Raw genomic sequence first — 17,268 nt, forward strand, 5'->3', positions numbered from 1 at the left:
CGAATGTTAGACTATTCGGACAAAGTTTCTCCCATTTGTAGTGGAGATGGAAGGCTTTGAGGTATATTATATTAATGTATACCCAAAGCCTTCCATCTCCACTTGAAAGTGTCCAAACTTTGGGTTAATAGTTTGCAATTAACCCAAAGTTTTGGAACTTTCTAGAAGGAATTGCAGGGTAAGAGGTACATATTCATACTATGTACCGCTTACCCTCCAATTCCTTCCTTAACATAAACAAATTTGGAGTTAATTGTTTGCAATTAACTCCGGGTTTGTTGACCTCCAAATGAAAATGAAAGGGTAAGAGGTATATAGTGACCCTATATGCCTCTTACCCTTTCATTCTCATTAATTATGGGAGAAACTTTGGCCGAATGTTAAACTATTCGGACAAAGTTTCTCCCATTTTGCGAAGGAATTGGAGGCTATGAGATACTGATGAAATGTCAGTAACTCATGGCCTCCAATTCCATCCTGAAACTGATCAAAGTGGATCTTACATGCATTTGAAATTTGCTATGTAAAGTCCACTTTTTGAGAGAGAGGATTTGACTGCGTCAAATCCTCTTTTTCGTTTACGAGAACCTGACGAATTGATCCCTCCTCAACCATATCAAGAGAAACTTCAGTCGAACCTTCTTCAAAGATAGAGTCCATATAGATAGATTGAATGTCTTCAACTGGATTAACGAAAGTTACGTTTGTAATATCAAATGAATTAATTGCCGGAGATTCGTTGATCTGCGCTCCGTGGACGAATATTTGGTTGAAATAATACCTACCTTTCGGTGTAAAAGCGAAGGCTAAGCACCAAAGACCTCCAAAGTCCGATCCAAGGGTATAGTTCAACAACGATCTTGAAAGGATTCCAGCAAAAGGATTGTTGTTGCTGCTGGAAAGGTATTGGAGTGCTTCAATACCCTTGCAAAGTCATACGTAGCAATCAGATATCTTGGTTTTATCTGATTCGAACGTGGAAATAAGCTTCTTGAGAATTGCCAAGCAGTCTCTTAAGAACTTGATGTTTTCAATATCAATACGCGTATATCTTGAAATTTTGCCTTGATACTTGATAATAAACATACAAATATTATAATCATAGATCCACCTGGTGGATACATGCTTTGGACAGAGAGCTCCGATGTCTTCAACATGGATTCTACAAAGAGCTGATATTTCGTGGATATGTTTCACAATTGCTCCTAATGCTACGTCTTTTGTTGTCATATATTGATAACAATTATGAATCCTGTGGCATAAACACGGGATAAACAAGATTTTGAATAACCTTGGGTCATTTGAGTTGTAGAACGATTGATTCCATCCTTTCTGAAAACATTTCAATTGCGCTTTATTGCCATCGCAAACTACACTGCTGATCTTAACATCTCTAATGAAGATTCTGTTAAATCCTTGAGTAAGCGAGTGGATATAATCTTCAGATGTTCCACCATTCATTTGGATTGACTCAACAGGATAGGGCCGCTTGCTTTGCAGAGGATTTGTGAGGGAGAAGTCCAGATTGTGAAACTGCTGAGTCTTCCCCTCATCAATGGCAACACAGGTACAGGCAAGCTTAGCAAACTCATCAACTTTTGCAACATGGATTGAATTTGCAATTTGTATCATTGTTTGCCTTAGTTTGTCAGTTGAAATAGGCTGGTATATTTGAGAAGCTAGTTTATCAACATTGATGTTAACATTGTGTAACTGTGGGAACTTCAATATCATCGAGTCTGCAGTATACATTATAATGGTTTTAACTAGCTTTGTAAACTCTGGGCTTGAGAAGGTATTCAGAGCCAAGTTAAATCTTCCAGTAAATGTAGCAAGCTGTTCATAGATATCCCCTAACGATATAGGTGTAAGCCCTGTTGCTGGGACGTTTTGATAGTATTGATCGATTGTTTGTTGTGATGCTACTTCTCCTGGTGTGCATATGTGCCGTTTGTTTTGGATCCATTTTTTGAAATGATCCTCACGCATTTCTTCCATTGCACAGTGGCATATAGTTCCGTCAGGACGCTTTACTAGTTCATTGCATTTAACATAATATTTTCCGTACTTGTCGCCTGGTTTTTTATATCTAAGATACTGATGCTTAGTACCGACCTCAATGTCTTTATAGTACGTCGGTACTGCATCAATCATTGTTGAAATAATGAAGTGATTACTTAAGCATTTTTATTCTCAATTTGTTTTGAATAAATTCAATTTTTTAATGCATAATTTTTAAAAATTCTCTAATATACCTTAGATATAGATACATTTATTATCAATTCAAAAATTTCAATATGGTTTTGGGATGGGTAGCCCATCCCATATATTCAAATTTTCAATGATTTTGGGTTGGGATTCCCAGACCAGAATAATTTCTAATTATAATTCGTAAAAATATATGTATATCTCATTATTACATCATTTAATATATTTTTAGTTAAATAGTCACTATTTTCACAATTTTTATTATTAATTACTGAACTAAACAGGTTTCAAATAGAAAGAGTATAAAAGATAAGTGTTTTTCTACATGTGTTTCGATAAGAATTATAATAATTGATGGTTTTTACAGCCAAATTTATTTTATTATTTAAATTTCAATGAAAAAAGATAAGAATTTTTTAATAAGAATTTTTTAATAAAAATTTTTTATTAAGAATTTTTTTTGTAAAATTGACACTGGGATGACGATATGGCTGGGATCTTATCCACCCCGTTCATTTGGGAAAATTGCAGATCTATAATAACAAATATGAATTTAGGATTTCACACTTATTGCCAAATTACAATAATTTCCTAGGGTTGTCCTAATTATTAGACAAGCTCTGTTGTAAATTATAGAAAGATTTAAGTTTATACATGGCACGATGGGCGCTACTTTTTTGGCGCCAGCGGCGCCGACCGCGCCTCTGGTGGCTCCCACTGGTGGGGAGGAGACGATAGAAAAAGATATAAATTTTACTAAAAAATTGAATTTTGGAAATTCTTTTGATTTTTTTGAATGATTTACGAAGAGATTGAACACATTTTGTACTATGAAATATCGTTATTAATAAATTTACTTCTTAAACATCTATTAAAATGCAATTTTGAATATTTTTATGATTTTTTTTGACCCGATCACTTGCGCCCGCGCCCACTGGGAGGGGCGCTTGTAAAGTATTCAAAAATCAATGTAAACATTTCAATTTTTGCTCCCACCTCCCATTGGGAGGGGGCATATATCTTGTAGCGTTCAAGTTCAAGTGATGAAAGTGCATAAGAAAGCTCCTTAATCATACCGATAGAAACAGCATTAGGGGTGCCAAATGGCGCTCGGTGATGTTTCCCATAAAAGCTTAATTTCAGGTATCCATAATCATAACCTGTCAGACGCAATAATTCATTAGCACACAATCATCGTCTCGTAAACGAAAAAGGGGATTTGACGCAGTCAAATCCCCGCTCACAAAAAGTGGACTTTACATGTCAAATTTTATATGCATGTAAGGTCCACTTTTATGAGTTTTAGGATGGAATTGAAGGCCATGAGTTACTGACATTTCATCAGTATCTCATAGCCTCCAATTCCTTCGCAAAATGGGAGAAACTTTGTCCGAATAGTTTAACATTCGGCCAAAGTTTCTCCCATAATTAATGAGAATGAAAGGGTAAGAGGCATATAGGGTCACTATATACCTCTTACCCTTTCATTTTCATTTGGAGGTCAACAAACCCGGAGTTAATTGCAAACAATTAACTCCAAATTTGTTTATGTTAAGGAAGGAATTGGAGGGTAAGCGGTACATAGTATGAATATGTACCTCTTACCCTGCAATTCCTTCTAGAAAGTTCCAAAACTTTGGGTTAATTGCAAACTATTAACCCAAAGTTTGGACACTTTCAAGTGGAGATGGAAGGCTTTGGGGTATACATTAATATAATATACCTCAAAGCCTTCCATCTCCACTACAAATGGGAGAAACTTTGTCCGAATAGTCTAACATTCGGACAAAGTTTCTCCCATATTTCAATGTAATTGCTACCTGTGAGGTACTGACTTGAAGTCAGTGCTTCACAGGTAGCAATATCCAAAAATTTAAAAACATTTTATCAGTTCGTTAGAGAACTTGAGCCTCCTAGGTACTGAACCAGAATCAGTGCCTAGGGGACTCTAGTTATCTATATAAATCTGAGAAACTTTGAGGAAATTGTTCGACATTTCCTCAAAGTTTCTCAGTAATTTAGTGAGGAATGTTCGTTATCGTGTAGATATTTATAATATATACATGATAACAAACATTCCCCGCTAAAAGATGTAAAATCTTATAAGAAATAATTGCAAAAGAATAACAAATTGCAACAAATTTTATATGAAACTGAACCTTATGAGGTAGTGATTCAAGATCACCGCCTCATAAGATTCAGTTTCACTCTCAAGTATCTCAAAAGTAAGGCTCGATTTTTTGCCATGTAAAGTGCCACTTTTTTGTCAAACCGTTTTTATCGTTTTCGTTTACAACAATTGTTTCTCAATCAAGAAACGAAACGCACGATTGATTATGCTGGCCATTAAATTTTCATATCAAATAATTTACTACTTCAAGAAAAATTAAAGACTATCATCAACCAAAGCTTAAAATTCTCAGTGTTTACAACTCTCATACTTCGAATATGCATATTTCCAAAATAGGGTTGAAAGTTACAAGCTCTCAATTTTCGTCCCTTTTGTACGTTTATTATAATTGTAGCATATTGTCATCAAGCACGCGACTAACCAGCAAAGACGTGTCCTCTAATTCCGTCCCTAGTTCAAGAATCTGGAACTATTTAAGCAAAAACATTCGATTTCAAAATCAAGCATTCTTTATTCAACGAGTAAAACATTAAAGTATGATTTGTCATACACGGAATAATGACAAGCTCTTAGAGTATGTTTAGTACAGAGTTACTGCCAACTTGAGTTCTTGAATTTGGTAAGTTAGAACAAAAGAAGCCATATGTCACATCTAAGGACTTGTACTTATCATAGTATTACTAAATGTTTAAGAATGTTAGTTATTCGTCCCAAACTCGTACGTTTCCACGCGAATCTTGATAATAAATATACTATTTTGGACTTTTTGCAATAAATCTCTTTTTACCACATTAGCATATCTGTGTGTATGCTACTTAACCTCTTTAGAGACCATTAAGATAATGTTTTTTGATACTTTTTCAAGACTATGCCATAAAGTAAACGAATAATTTACAAAATGATATTAAAAAATTTAATTTTATTATGCTTTTATAAATATTGAGACTTTTTAGGACTATTTTAAAAATGTAAATAGATCAATCATTTTAATATTAGATAAGATAATCTTATGGCATTCCAAACGGGAACCGCGGTTGGTTACCATGGATTTCCGTCACCGGTCACATTTTAAAGATTTTTTAAGCCTTATAAAAATATGCTTTGTAAATCATTTTTTGTAAATCGGCAAAAATTTGGTAATTTTCTTCAACTAATAAATCTGCGAATAGCATTTATAATACAAGAACAATCTTTTAAAATGCGTTTGATTCATTTTTGTATAATTTCATATAGGCACATATATTCTTCCGGGACTTTCCGTGATTTTACCGTAAAATCATTAGTTTACACCAATTTTTCCGTATTTTGAATAGTTTACTGCACTTTTTCCGTAAAATTGAGTTACGGGAATCCGCAAAATTTCCGGACCTCATTTTTCATAGAATATAATAATAATATTTGATAAAAAGATATATTATTTATATTTTTGATTTTTGAATTACGGAAAAAGTGAATTGATAACTTGATTTTTTTATATGGTTAATTTTTCAAATGATATTATGAAGATCTAAAATATTAAAAGTAAAAAATTGAATTACGGAAAAAGTGAGGTCAAAAGTGAAATAAATTTGCAGAACAATTTTCATTGAAATAAGCTTTATTTTTCATTATTAATAACAATGCAAAAAAATATTTATCACGGGTTCAAAATTTAAAATTAAATATTTTAATAATTTACATCTTATTCTTTATTTTATATTTAACCCGTGAAAATATCATTTAAAAATTGAATATATTCAAAAAGCTTTATTTTTATTATGACTGCATGGGATCCTCATGTATATGATGAGTGGATTCCATTTAAGAAGACGAAATATCCACCAACTCCTGAAACATTGGAAACAAAGTGTGGAAAAAATGTTTCACTACGATCGGCTATTATGAGAATGAGCCTAATCAATCAGACAAAGGAAGGCTCTTTACATACTGTGCCGAATGTAGTGAAACATTAGTTCAAGGGCAGTTCGTGCGATGCATTAAAAAAAGCAAAAAATGATTTTAAAGATCATAAGTGCAAATTTTTACTCCCAATGCCCAACTACGTTCCTGCTGAGCACCAAGTTGAGAATACTCAGCAAGCAGTTGGCTCTGGTAATGATCCTTCGTTAGAAGAGATCATTGCCAGGCTTATTGCGAGCCTAGATATAAGCCTTTATGCCACAATGAAGCCAGCATTTAAAAGCTTCCTAGAGAGCTTCGCCAAATGGCTTAAAAATAAAGTCAATCGCGAACAGGGCATCAACTTTACAATCCCAGACATTGAGTTCACACGGCGCGGTGTCAGAGAGGCATTGATTACTTTAGGCAAAACAGACTCCTCTCGGGGCCTAAAGTTCTGCGAGGAATTCCGCATCTTCTCAATTTCCCTGGACTGCGGAACACACGGCAGCCGTCATGGTCTATTCTCTTGTGTGTGCAATCCAGGCAAAACAGATCGCCACCAATTCTTCGACACAACAATTTCGACTAATTGGACATACGAGGACTACCATACGTGGTTTGATTCTCTTAAGGTTAATAAAAACCACGTAGCTGGAGTAGTCGGAGATGGTTTGCCAGCCCAGGTTAAAGGACTCTGCCACTGGAGGCCAGAAGGAGCCCTTTTCCCTGGCTTACAAACCGTGTACATTCGTTGCCTTAACCACGTCTTGAACAATGCTATTGTCCACGCACGTAAGCAATGTCCATTGTTGAATGAACTGATGAATAGAGTTCACCAGATTATCATTATCTTTAAGAATCACGATATGAGAGCGAGATACAAGATCAGGGTTCCATCAATCCCGGAAACTCGCTGGCTCTACATATATGATACTCTGTTTTTCATCTTTGATAATCTGGAAACAATTAATACTGCTTTAAGAAGTGGAGATCTTCCACTATCCCTTTCCAGAGCTACACGTGAACAGTTACAATGGACACGTGATGGAATTCCTCCACTCTTTAAAGATGCTTTAATGATATTCAAGCCATTAAAGCAACTTCAATTATGGCTGGAATCCAACAAGTCCATGGGTGCTTATGCATTCCTGATGATACAACAGTGCCAAGGGATGTTGGATGAAATGGCAGGAAGATTAACGCCAGATGGTGAAGAGATTCTCCGATCAATCACTACAATATTCAAAAATGATATGAAAGAATATGGTAGAATTGATTTGCTTCGGTTTGCTTTCGGCTTTACACCGTTAGCAAGGAAGATCATCAGAGACAAGAAGGGTTTTGGAGGAAAGACAAGCTATCCACCTATAATGCAGTTGAAAGATGTGCAAGTCCCAACGATTCCTTCCCTGAGGATCATCAATCGCGAGATCACATTTGAGAAACTCGGCGAAATCCTTGAAGAAGAACGAACAGAACGTGTTGACGAGGTAGCCGAGCATGATGAAGAGATCCAGCAAGCAGAAGAGGAACAAATGCTTAACGACGATCATGCAGCCGAAACAAATGCCGATGGTTCGAGGAATTCCTTGGTCTGGGATGTTGTAGATGAAGAGATAAAAGATCTATACACATTCATGATAACAATCCTCAGACAAAGAGCAATTGCCGAATCAACAGTTGATCCAACGATCAATAAAGACGATAGAGCCAAGGAATTGAGTGATGCTTACGATTTCTTCATAGAGCAAGATGATTCCCATCTTATAAATGGTCATCATCTTGCTCAAAATGATGGCAAGTTTTGGTACATGAATGGCATAAAGCAACTAAAAGCAATAAGACCAATTGGAAAAAGGATGATGTCACTTTCGTGCAGTGAAGCAGATGTAGAACGTGTAATATCTGAATTGCGAAAGACAAGAAATTCAATGAACGAATCATGCAAAGAAGAATATGTAGCATGCCGCTTCTTCATCAAGTTGAATGATGATCAATTTGATATTTGATTTTGTTTTTTAATAAAATTTATTAAATAATTTGTTTTAAAAAGTATTATTTTTATTCGTAAAGATATTAGACAGAAGGTGGCCAGCCTAATGTCTATCAATCTTTAATATTAGTAGTAATTTCCCGCATTTCTGAATGATGATTGATTAGCTTTGTTGTTATTGATGTAAAACTGGATAAGTATTAAATAATTATATTAATCTTGGCCAGGGGACTGCTGATGGCCAGTCAGCAGCGGCCACTATGAATCATTATAATTATTTAATACCTAAATTGAGGTAAAAAGCAATAAGACTTGCCGAGCCTCATGCCCCTACCTCACATATATAAATAGAATCACACTTTAGTGAATCAACATCTATAAGAATGAAGTGTTTTGAAGCTGAAATAATATTGAATAGAAATTAATTTTTTCTGAAATTTTGAATGAAATTATGGGAAATAAAAAATTACTAAATATTGTATTCATACAAATATATATATTTTAAAGGAAAAATAGATGCTGATAGAAACGATGAAAATTTTTGAAAACTTTACAATTAATTTATGTTCGTTAACCACAGAGCTTGCAATCCAAAGCTCACGTTAGACAACAAGAGTCATGAAGTCTCATACTAAGGGATATCCAACATATATTTTAATAATCTAATGTTTTGCGACAAATATTCAACATAAAATTAAGTTTTCGTTTCGTTACAAGGCATTCATACTTTGGAGATATCATATTTAATGTACAGAAAAGTTAATATTAAACAATACATGCTAAAGAATTAATAAATAAGATAATAAAATAAATTTATACGTAATTACTTTCATTTAATATGCTTTATGCTGTATAATATTGATTAAGAGGCATTAAAAGGTTCCATAGTCTGCTTTTATAGGCAAGATTTTTGATAAAAATTTTAAATTTTGAAAAATGATGAGAAAAGGAAAAAAAAGGTAAATGAGAGCAAGAGGAGGAAAAAAAGAAAAAGAAAAGAAAGGGAAGGGAAAAATAAAAGAAAGAAGGACATATAAAAATTTAGATGCGCATTCTTAATGCCGAGGCGGCTTGCCGCCGAGGCGCGATTTTTTTAGGCCTCTACGGTAACCCGGCAATGTTTTTTTAAATCTTGTACAGCCCTAGATAATCTAAAGACGTCAGATGTTTCAATAACTTCAGATCAATGACTAATATGAAATTTAAGATTTGTGTTAATTTAAGAATTAACAATGGAATCTGGTTTAGAAAGATGAAAAGCATAGAGAATCTAAAGGATAAGAGAGATTAAATACAAAATGCTGCATAAAAAGGCAGATCAGTGAGAAGAAATCATGAGGTTAAAAAGGAACATTCAAATTAGAATATAACATTGCATATTACAATATTAATATTAAAGATAATACTGCACATCATTGTGCAATTACACTATTTTAAATATTTTCATAAATAATGACTTACAAGTTAAAAAAATGTAGAATTAACTGCATGATCCAATATTGGACCGAATGTATGTTTGAATCTATAACTGAATTCATTAATGACAAAAAAGTGACTCTATAACTGAGTATCTGGCTGACAATATGCCTGAAAGTTTGAATGCGTCTAGTAGAGATGTGAAAACTTAAATTTTATAATCCCTGGGATGCACTTTCTTCGATTTTTTTTAAATTTTTGGGATAAATTTTGACATCTTTTTTTTTGCTGGCGACCCCCCGTTTAGGGCATCAAAAAAACATGTTGTTTCGTTTCAAGATCGGGATATGTTGTGAACCCGACTTCTTTCATTAATGAAGTGATTTCTTAAGTTGAATAAAAACAAATTTGATTGAAATTCATACAAAATTTCTTTTTATCATTATTATTTAAGATGCTTTTTTATGTTGAATTGTTAATTTTTTTATTTCCACCTGGGATATTTTGAATTGGGCTAGCCCAATCCCACCTCTCAATTTTCTCTCAATTGGGCAATGGGGATCCCATATAAAATGTATTGTAACAAAATTTTACATGCATAATATAGTACAATTAAACAACATTCTAAAAATATTAAATTCACATCATTTACTTGAAGATTTTATATTTTCAACAAAAATTAATACAATAATTACATTAAATTGAGGAGATTTATAATATTTATTATAAATTAAAATATTATTACTCATTAATTTGTTGAAATATTGCATTTTAGTGGTAAAAATTAAAATTTAAGTTTACATGGAGAAAAAAATTTTAAATTCCAAAAAAAAATTCAATTGGGATAACGATAGGGACAAAAATTTAGAATCCCCATATGCTTGGGATAAAATCACATGACTACGTCTAGGAATATAACTGACAGTTTGATTGACATTTTGAATGAGGGTTTGGTTGTCAGTATAACTCAAGGTTCGAGAGAGAATATGACTCACAGTTTGACTGACAATATGACTTAGAGTTTGAGTGACAGTATGAACAACAGTTTGGGTGATAGTATGAACTACAGTATGACTGAGAATATGACTGACGGTTTGACAGACACTTTGACTTACGGTTTTAGTTAGAATAAGACTGACAGTTTGAGTGACAATATAACTGACGGTTTGACTGACAATATGACTGTTGATTTGAGTGAGTGTATGATTGAGAGTTTGGGTGACAATATGACTCATAGTTTAAGAGAGTGTATGACTGATGGTTTTAGTGAGAATAAGACTGACAGTTTGGGTGACAATATGACTGTTGATTTGAGTGAGTGTATGACTGACAAATTGAGTGACAATATGACTTCGGTTTGACACACACTATGAATTAGCTTTTTAGTTAGAATAAGACTGACAGTTTGAGTGACAATATGACTGACAGTTTGACACACACGATGACTTACGGTTTTAGTTAGAATAAGACTGACAGTTTGAGTGACAATATAACTGACGGTTTGACTGACAATATGACTGTTGATTTGAGTGAGTGTATGATTGAGAGTTTGGGTGACAATATGACTCATAGTTTAAGAGAGTGTATGACTGATGGTTTTAGTGAGAATAAGACTGACAGTTTGAGTGACAATATGACTTCGGTTTGACAGACACTATGAATTAGCTTTTTAGTTAGAATAAGACTGACAATTTGAGTGACAATATAACTGACGGTTTGACTGACAATATGACTGTTGATTTGAGTGAGTGTATGATTGAGAGTTTGGGTGACAATATGACTCATAGTTTAAGAGAGTGTATGACTGATGGTTTTAGTGAGAATAAGACTGACAGTTTGAGTGACAATATGACTTCGGTTTGACAGACACTATGAATTAGCTTTTTAGTTAGAATAAGACTGACAATTTGAGTGACAATATAACTGACGGTTTGACACACACTATGAATTAGCTTTTAGTTAGAATATGACTGACAGTTTGACAGCCTCTATGACTTACGGTTTTATTTAGAATATAACTGAAAGTTTGGGTGACAATATGACTCATAGTTTAAGAGAGTGTATGACTGATGGTTTTAGTGAGAATAAGACTGACAGTTTGGGTGACAATATGACTGCTAATTTGAATGAATATATGACTGTCGGTTTGGGTGAGAATAAGACTGACAGTTTGAGTGACAATATGACTGTTGATTTGAGTGAGTGAATGACTGATGGTTTTAGTGAGAATATGACTCATGGTTTGAGTGACAATATGACTGTCGGTTTGGGTGAGAATAAGACTGACAGTTTGAGTGACAATATGACTGTTGATTTGAGTGAGTGAATGACTGATGGTTTTAGTGAGAATATGACTCACGGTTTGAGTGACAATATGACTTCGGTTTGACAGACACTATCAATTAGCTTTTTAGTTAGAATAAGACTGACAGTTTGAGTGACAATATAACTGACGGTTTGACTGACAATATGACTGATGGTTTTAGTGAGAATAAGACTGACAGTTTGGGTGACAATATGACTTCGGTTTGACACACACTATGAATTAGCTTTTTAGTTAGAATAAGACTGACAATTTGAGTGACAATATAACTGACGGTTTGACACACACTATGAATTAGCTTTTAGTTAGAATATGACTGACAGTTTGACAGCCTCTATGACTTACGGTTTTATTTAGAATATAACTGAAAGTTTGGGTGACAATATGACTCATAGTTTAAGAGAGTGTATGACTGATGGTTTTAGTGAGAATAAGACTGACAGTTTGGGTGACAATATGACTGCTAATTTGAATGAATATATGACTGTCGGTTTGGGTGAGAATAAGACTGACAGTTTGAGTGACAATATGACTGTTGATTTGAGTGAGTGAATGACTGATGGTTTTAGTGAGAATATGACTCACGGTTTTGAGTGACAATATGACTTCGGTTTGACAGACACTATCAATTAGCTTTTTAGTTAGAATAAGACTGACAGTTTGAGTGACAATATAACTGACGGTTTGACTGACAATATGACTGATGGTTTTAGTGAGAATAAGACTGACAGTTTGGGTGACAATATGACTTCGGTTTGACACACACTATGAATTAGCTTTTTAGTTAGAATAAGACTGACAATTTGAGTGACAATATAACTGACGGTTTGACACACACTATGAATTAGCTTTTAGTTAGAATATGACTGACAGTTTGACAGCCTCTATGACTTACGGTTTTATTTAGAATATAACTGAAAGTTTGGGTGACAATATGACTCATAGTTTAAGAGAGTGTATGACTGATGGTTTTAGTGAGAATAAGACTGACAGTTTGGGTGACAATATGACTGCTAATTTGAATGAATATATGACTGTCGGTTTGGGTGAGAATAAGACTGACAGTTTGAGTGACAATATGACTGTTGATTTGAGTGAGTGAATGACTGATGGTTTTAGTGAGAATATGACTCATGGTTTGAGTGACAATATGACTGACGGTTTGACTGACGGTTTGACTGACGATTTGACTGACGATTTGACTGACAAGATGACTGACGGTTTTAGTGAGAATAAGACTGATAGTTTGGGTGACAATATGATTGTTGATTTGAGTGAGTGTATGACTTACAGTTTGACTGACAATATGACTGACGGCTTTAATTAGAATATTACTGACAGTTTGACTGACAATATGACTGACGGTTTGACTGACAATATGACTAACGGTTTGACAGCCTCTATGACTTACGGTTTTATTTAGAATATGACTGAGAGTTTGGGTGACAATATGACTCATAGTTTAAGAGAGTGTATGACTGATGGTTTTAGTGAGAATAAGACTGACAGTTTGGGTGACAATATGACTGCTAATTTGAATGAATATATGACTGTCGGTTTGGGTGAGAATAAGACTGACAGTTTGAGTGACAATATGACTGTTGATTTGAGTGAGTGAATGACTGATGGTTTTAGTGAGAATATGACTCACGGTTTGAGTGACAATATGACTTCGGTTTGACAGACACTATCAATTAGCTTTTTAGTTAGAATAAGACTGACAGTTTGAGTGACAATATACTGGTTGACAGACAATATGACTGATGCTTTTAGTTAGAATAAGACTGACAGTTTGGTGACAATATGACTTCGGTTTGACTGACACATAATGATGATGTTTTAGTTAGAATAAGACTGACAGTTTGAGTGACAATATGACTGACGGTTTGACACACACTATGAATTAGCTTTTAGTTTAGAATATGACTGACAGTTTGACAGCCTCTATGACTTACGGTTTTATTAGAATATAACTGAAAGTTTGGGTGACAATATGACTCATAGTTTAAGAGAGTGTATGACTGATGGTTTTAGTGAGAATAAGACTGACAGTTTGGGTGACAATATGACTGCTAATTTGAATGAATATATGACTGTCGGTTTGGGTGAGAATAAGACTGACAGTTTGAGTGACAATATGACTGTTGAGGAGTGAGTGAATGACTGATGGTTTTAGTGAGAATATGACTCATGGTTTGAGTGACAATATGACTGACGGTTTGACTGACGGTTTGACTGACGATTTGACTGACGATTTGACTGACAAGATGACTGACGGTTTTTAGTGAGAATAAGACTGATAGTTTGGGTGACAATATGATTGTTGATTTGAGTGAGTGTATGACTTACAGTTTGACTGACAATATGACTGACGGCTTTAATTAGAATATTACTGACAGTTTGACTGACAATATGACTGACGGTTTGACTGACAATATGACTAACGGTTTGACAGCCTCTATGACTTACGGTTTTATTTAGAATATGACTGAGAGTTTGGGTGACAATATGACTCATAGTTTAAGAGAGTGTATGACTGATGGTTTTAGTGAGAATAAGACTGACAGTTTGGGTGACAATATGACTGCTAATTTGAATGAATATATGACTGTCGGTTTGGGTGAGAATAAGACTGACAGTTTGAGTGACAATATGACTGCTAATTTGAATGAATATATGACTGTCGGTTTGGGTGAGAATAAGACTGACAGTTTGAGTGACAATATGACTGTTGATTTGAGTGAGTGAATGACTGATGGTTTTAGTGAGAATATGACTTAGAGTTTGAGTGACAGTATGAACAACAGTTTGGGTGATAGTATGAACTACAGTATGACTGAGAATATGACTGACGGTTTGACAGACACTTTGACTTACGGTTTTAGTTAGAATAAGACTGACAGTTTGAGTGACAATATAACTGACGGTTTGACTGACAATATGACTGTTGATTTGAGTGAGTGTATGATTGAGAGTTTGGGTGACAATATGACTCATAGTTTAAGAGAGTGTATGACTGATGGTTTTAGTGAGAATAAGACTGACAGTTTGGGTGACAATATGACTGCTAATTTGAATGAATATATGACTGTCGGTTTGGGTGAGAATAAGACTGACAGTTTGAGTGACAATATGACTGTTGATTTGAGTGAGTGAATGACTGATGGTTTTAGTGAGAATATGACTCACGGTTTGAGTGACAATATGACTTCGGTTTGACAGACACTATCAATTAGCTTTTTAGTTAGAATAAGACTGACAGTTTGAGTGACAATATAACTGACGGTTTGACTGACAATATGACTGATGGTTTTAGTGAGAATAAGACTGACAGTTTGGGTGACAATATGACTTCGGTTTGACACACACTATGAATTAGCTTTTTAGTTAGAATAAGACTGACAATTTGAGTGACAATATAACTGACGGTTTGACACACACTATGAATTAGCTTTTAGTTAGAATATGACTGACAGTTTGACAGCCTCTATGACTTACGGTTTTATTTAGAATATAACTGAAAGTTTGGGTGACAATATGACTCATAGTTTAAGAGAGTGTATGACTGATGGTTTTAGTGAGAATAAGACTGACAGTTTGGGTGACAATATGACTGCTAATTTGAATGAATATATGACTGTCGGTTTGGGTGAGAATAAGACTGACAGTTTGAGTGACAATATGACTGTTGATTTGAGTGAGTGAATGACTGATGGTTTTAGTGAGAATATGACTCATGGTTTGAGTGACAATATGACTGACGGTTTGACTGACGGTTTGACTGACGATTTGACTGACGATTTGACTGACAAGATGACTGACGGTTTTAGTGAGAATAAGACTGATAGTTTGGGTGACAATATGATTGTTGATTTGAGTGAGTGTATGACTTACAGTTTGACTGACAATATGACTGACGGCTTTAATTAGAATATTACTGACAGTTTGACTGACAATATGACTGACGGTTTGACTGACAATATGACTAATGGTTTGACAGCCTCTATGACTTACGGTTTTATTTAGAATATGACTGAGAGTTTGGGTGACAATATGACTCATAGTTTAAGAGAGTGTATGACTGATGGTTTTAGTGAGAATAAGACTGACAGTTTGGGTGACAATATGACTGCTAATTTGAATGAATATATGACTGTCGGTTTGGGTGAGAATAAGACTGACAGTTTGAGTGACAATATGACTTGTTGATTTGAGTGAGTGAATGACTTGATGGTTTTAGTGAGAATATGACTCACGGTTTGAGTGACAATATGACTTCGGTTTGACAGACACTATCAATTAGCTTTTTAGTTAGAATAAGACTGACAGTTGAGTGACAATATAACTGACGGTTTGACTGACAATATGACTGATGGTTTTAGTGAGAATAAGACTGACAGTTTGGGTGACAATATGACTTCGGTTTGACACACACTATGAATTAGCTTTTTAGTTAGAATAAGACTGACAATTTGAGTGACAATATAACTGACGGTTTGACACACACTATGAATTAGCTTTTAGTTAGAATATGACTGACAGTTTGACAGCCTCTATGACTTACGGTTTTATTTAGAATATGACTGAGAGTTTGGGTGACAATATGACTCATAGTTTAAGAGAGTGTATGACTGATGGTTTTAGTGAGAATAAGACTGACAGTTTGGGTGACAATATGACTGCTAATTGAATGAATATATGACTGTCGGTTTGGGTGAGAATAAGACTGACAGTTTGAGTGACAATATGACTGTTGATTTGAGTGAGTGAATGACTGATGGTTTTAGTGAGAATATGACTCACGGTTTGAGTGACAATATGACTTCGGTTTGACAGACACTATCAATTAGCTTTTTAGTTAGAATAAGACTGACAGTTTGAGTGACAATATAACTGACGGTTTGACTGACAATATGACTGATGTTTTAGTGAGAATAAGACTGACAGTTTGGGTGACAATATGACTTCGGTTTGACACACACTATGAATTAGCTTTTTAGTTAGAATAAGACTGACAATTTGAGTGACAATATAACTGACGGTTTGACACACACTATGAATTAGCTTTTAGTTAGAATATGACTGACAGTTTGACAGCCTCTATGACTTACGGTTTTATTTAGAATATAACTGAAAGTTTGGGTGACAATATGACTCATAGTTTAAGAGAGTGTATGACTGATGGTTTTAGTGAGAATAAGACTGACAGTTTTGGGTGACAATATGACTGCTAATTTGAATGAATATATGACTGTCGGTTTGGGTGAGAATAAGACTGACAGTTTGAGTGACAATATGACTGTTGATTTGAGTGAG

The 17,268-nt window shown here is 34.5% G+C and overlaps 6 protein-coding genes and 1 pseudogene across 7 annotated transcripts, besides 3 other annotated features; 5 read left to right on the forward strand and 2 right to left on the reverse strand.

Annotated features, from left to right (window-relative positions):
* Positions 1–586: part of a mobile genetic element that runs on past the window's edge.
* TVAGG3_0458270 lies at positions 587–1,230 on the reverse strand (annotated as a pseudogene). Its single transcript has one exon. A coding segment is annotated over exon 1 (644 nt).
* Positions 1,231–1,606: 376 nt separating this feature from the next.
* TVAGG3_0458280 (uncharacterized protein) lies at positions 1,607–2,154 on the reverse strand (the record flags this gene model as incomplete). Its single annotated transcript, XM_001295998.2, has 1 exon — positions 1,607–2,154. A coding segment is annotated over one exon (548 nt), but the record flags the coding sequence as incomplete, so codon positions are not given.
* A 1,251-nt stretch (positions 2,155–3,405) lies between these two features.
* Positions 3,406–4,506: a mobile genetic element.
* An 841-nt stretch (positions 4,507–5,347) lies between these two features.
* Positions 5,348–9,358: a mobile genetic element.
* TVAGG3_0458310 (uncharacterized protein) lies at positions 6,370–6,730 on the forward strand (the record flags this gene model as incomplete). The annotated part of the gene is made up of 1 exon (XM_001278690.2): positions 6,370–6,730. A coding segment is annotated over one exon (361 nt), but the record flags the coding sequence as incomplete, so codon positions are not given.
* Positions 7,042–7,882, forward strand: TVAGG3_0458320 (ribonuclease H-like family; the record flags this gene model as incomplete). The annotated part of the gene is made up of 1 exon (XM_001278285.2): positions 7,042–7,882. A coding segment is annotated over one exon (841 nt), but the record flags the coding sequence as incomplete, so codon positions are not given.
* On the forward strand, positions 7,924–8,229 carry TVAGG3_0458330 (uncharacterized protein; the record flags this gene model as incomplete). Its single annotated transcript, XM_051234938.1, has 1 exon — positions 7,924–8,229. A coding segment is annotated over one exon (306 nt), but the record flags the coding sequence as incomplete, so codon positions are not given.
* A 3,696-nt stretch (positions 9,359–13,054) lies between the features above and the next one.
* On the forward strand, positions 13,055–13,279 carry TVAGG3_0458340 (uncharacterized protein; the record flags this gene model as incomplete). Its single annotated transcript, XM_051234939.1, has 1 exon — positions 13,055–13,279. One exon carries the CDS (start codon positions 13,055–13,057, stop codon positions 13,277–13,279), a length of 225 nt encoding a protein of 74 aa, XP_051092763.1.
* A 2,378-nt stretch (positions 13,280–15,657) lies between these two features.
* On the forward strand, positions 15,658–15,882 carry TVAGG3_0458350 (uncharacterized protein; the record flags this gene model as incomplete). Its single annotated transcript, XM_051234940.1, has 1 exon — positions 15,658–15,882. One exon carries the CDS (start codon positions 15,658–15,660, stop codon positions 15,880–15,882), a length of 225 nt encoding a protein of 74 aa, XP_051092764.1.
* Between the last annotated feature and the right edge of the window lie 1,386 nt (positions 15,883–17,268).

This window comes from Trichomonas vaginalis, chromosome II, assembly GCF_026262505.1.
Source record: "Trichomonas vaginalis G3 chromosome II, whole genome shotgun sequence".
Taxonomy (NCBI): domain Eukaryota; phylum Parabasalia; order Trichomonadida; family Trichomonadidae; genus Trichomonas; species Trichomonas vaginalis.